This window comes from Humulus lupulus, chromosome 9, assembly GCF_963169125.1.
Source record: "Humulus lupulus chromosome 9, drHumLupu1.1, whole genome shotgun sequence".
In the NCBI taxonomy this organism is placed as follows: domain Eukaryota; kingdom Viridiplantae; phylum Streptophyta; class Magnoliopsida; order Rosales; family Cannabaceae; genus Humulus; species Humulus lupulus.
Genome location: NC_084801.1, coordinates 75,178,733 through 75,181,692, shown reverse-complemented (window position 1 = coordinate 75,181,692; position 2,960 = coordinate 75,178,733). Strand labels below are relative to the sequence as shown.

Sequence of the window (2,960 nt, the reverse complement as noted above, 5' to 3'; positions counted from 1 at the left end):
GGATACTAAACATAGCTCTCTGGATTTCCTTACACGAAAACGGTTTTAGCAAACCTAGCTGATCGTCTAAGGTATGCTTATATCCCTGATCCAAACAAGTCAAGTTTAATCTGGTTCTGACAGTACCACTACTGCCCATATAGCTATGAAAATGATTGACAAAATGCTGAACTACTTCAGGAAAGTTTTCAATAATTTTACCTTGTTCTGTCATGAAGGAAGTAATTCTGTTCTCCATTTTCCTCTTTTTCAGACAAGCATGAAAATAAGAGGTGTTGGAATCACCTTTTTTCAGCCAAGTAATTTTGCTCCTTTGCCTTAGAAATTTATGGTACATTTTATCTTGAGCATCAAAATTAGCTGCTGCAATAGATTCTTACTCCTGAAAGTACTGGTCTCTCGGGTGGGATTGAGCCTGTAACTTGGCTTCACTGTATCTAGCCTTTGCTTCCTGATAATTCTTCCCAATGTCCCCAATCACTTCATGATTAAACTTCTTGAGACAGTGCTACACTCTCATCAGTTTTAAGAAAATCCCTTTGAGACCTCTACTGGCCAACGGTTTCTTCCAATTTTGCTCCACTAATCTCTTGAAATCAGGGTGATTAGCCTAGAAATTGAAATAACGAAAGGGTTTAATACCAATAGCCTCTGTTATTGTAGCCGTAACCACACAAGAACAATGATCTGAAATACTTTCCCAACTAAAACGAGCAGCAGTGTTAGGAAAGTGATCATGCCACTCCTCATTGACAAAAACATGATCTATCTTGGAATAGATGCGATTAGAACCAGCCTGATTGTTAGTCCGAGTGAAGACCGAACCATGACTTTTAGAGCTTCAATATGGGCTTGAGAAAACCAGTAGTTAGAGTCATTCAATTCACTCTGTGTTATGGGATTTCCTCCATTTCTGTCATCAATATTAAACACTGAGTTAAAATCCCCAAGAAGCAACCAAGATGAAATAGGAAACTTCAGTTGAGACAGATTATGCCATAACAACTTTCTATCTTCAATGGTATTAATACCATAGACAAAGGTGAGACAAAAAGTAGCAGTTTGTCCAGCCAATTTGACAACACAGTGAACATGTTGAGGAGACTCAGCAATAACTATGACTCTAACAAAACCCTTTCTCCAAATAATCAATAACCTGCCCTCCACAGTAGCACTGCTAAAAAAATCCCAATTAGCAAATTTTTTGTCCATCAACTCCTGAACTTTATTCCCTTTCAACTTAGTTTCTAACAAACCCCCTACTCCAATATTATTAACCATGCAAAACTCTACTACAGAATCCTGCTTATCCTTATTATTCAAGCCTCTAACATTCCAGCTTCCTATATTGCAACAATCCATGATTAAGTAGAAACAAAATCAGGTCCCTTGATATCTCCACACTCGGTCACCTCTGCCACAGTACCCTTCTCTTCCTGTAAAATACTGAACTTATTCACAGACCTATTCCCAACAGTTTGGTCACGATCAAATTTAGAACCTGGGACTGTCTCCTTCAATCGAAAACCAACAGCCCTTCTAGGAGTCTTCCAAACAACATTCTGCAGAGTTTGATCAACAGATTTTCCGGACCCAGATGGTTCCATCTGAGAAGCAGGAATCGATAAAGGAGGGTTCTGAGAAATGACCTCTGGTTTAGAAATTGGAGCCTTCTTCTATGCATACCTCTCTTTCTTCTCACTATCCCCCTTCCTACAGTCTGCCATTATATGACCATAACCCAGACATTGTTTACATTTCACAAGTAGCCATTCGTAGTCAATCCCTTGTTCCACCAGCTGACCATTTTCATTTAGAAATTGAATCATTCTTGGTGGTGTATCCGTGATGTCCATTTCAACTAAAACCCGAGCAAACTGGATCCTTGTGCGATCCCTAGTATGTTGGTCCACCATAATTGGCTTCCCAATAGTACTGACCAAAGCACTTAGGCAATTGTTCCCCCAGTATTGCAGACCTAAATCATGAAGCCTAATCCATAACGGAACTGAACGGATTAACTTCACCACATTAAGATTAGCGGACCACGGTCTAACTATTACTGGTTTTCTATCAAACTGAAGAACACCATTCTCTAAAACCAGGTCCCTAGTCGCCTCATCATTAAATTTCACCATCGTTAAGCCCATGGTCATACGAGCAATTTGCGCAATCCCAAGATGGCCCCAAATACGCTTGATATATCCCTCAAACACCGCCATTGGAGGGTTCGCACCTAGAACCATACATATTACAGCAGAACTCCAGTTCGCTGCTTGAAATTTCACCTCCTCCGGGTAAACTTGTGCTATCTTAATGCCATTCTTAAGCAGAGGTTCCTGATAAGTAAGATGAGGATCTCGAACAAACCTGTTTTCCTTCGCAAATGCGTTCCAATGCTTTTATGCACAATCCAGAAGCGTCTCCTGATCAGCATTAGCATCCAAATCTTCTTCCACTTCCTTAGCCCAATCCCTACTAAGTCGTCGGTCAAGAGTCGGAATCGGAAGGCTCTCAAATTCACCATCTGTTACCACTTCTGTTATCGAAGCTACTTGTACTATTTGCCCATCTGTTATCGTATCTGCTATCAAATTTAACTCATCCGTAGAACTCACATCATCGATTTCTTCCTTCTCAGTAATCTGATTGCTATTGGAATCATGCTCAGACGATCGAGGTGCTAACTTCTGGACCACTCGCTTCTTCTTCGCCATGGAAGAGAGAAAAAAGGGAACGAAAGTTTTTAAATAAAATAATTTTTTTAAAGATAATATTAATTAGAAGTTTTAAATAATTAAAAATTAAAAATTAATTTTATTTTCTTATTCTTCTTTTCTCTTTCTTCGTGATGGTTCTTCTTCTCTCTCGATGGATGCTTCTTCATCTTCTCTTTAATGGCACTGTGCTTTTCTCAGGCGAAGGTGGGGATCCAGGCAACGACTGAGGTAGGGATCTTG

General features: G+C 39.8%; 1 protein-coding gene across 1 annotated transcript; it reads right to left on the bottom strand.

The window, feature by feature from the left end:
- Positions 1 to 1,676: 1,676 nt before the first annotated feature.
- Positions 1,677 to 2,222, bottom strand: LOC133799805 (uncharacterized). Its single transcript, XM_062237799.1, has one exon. The coding sequence runs from the start codon at positions 2,220 to 2,222 to the stop codon at positions 1,677 to 1,679; it is 546 nt and encodes a 181-aa protein (XP_062093783.1).
- Positions 2,223 to 2,960: the final 738 nt, after the last annotated feature.

Bases quoted from the DNA above. Each gene is read 5' to 3' on its own strand.
- LOC133799805 (XM_062237799.1), bottom strand. From the start codon at position 2,222: ATGGCGGTGTTTGAGGGATATATCAAGCGTATTTGGGGCCATCTTGGG.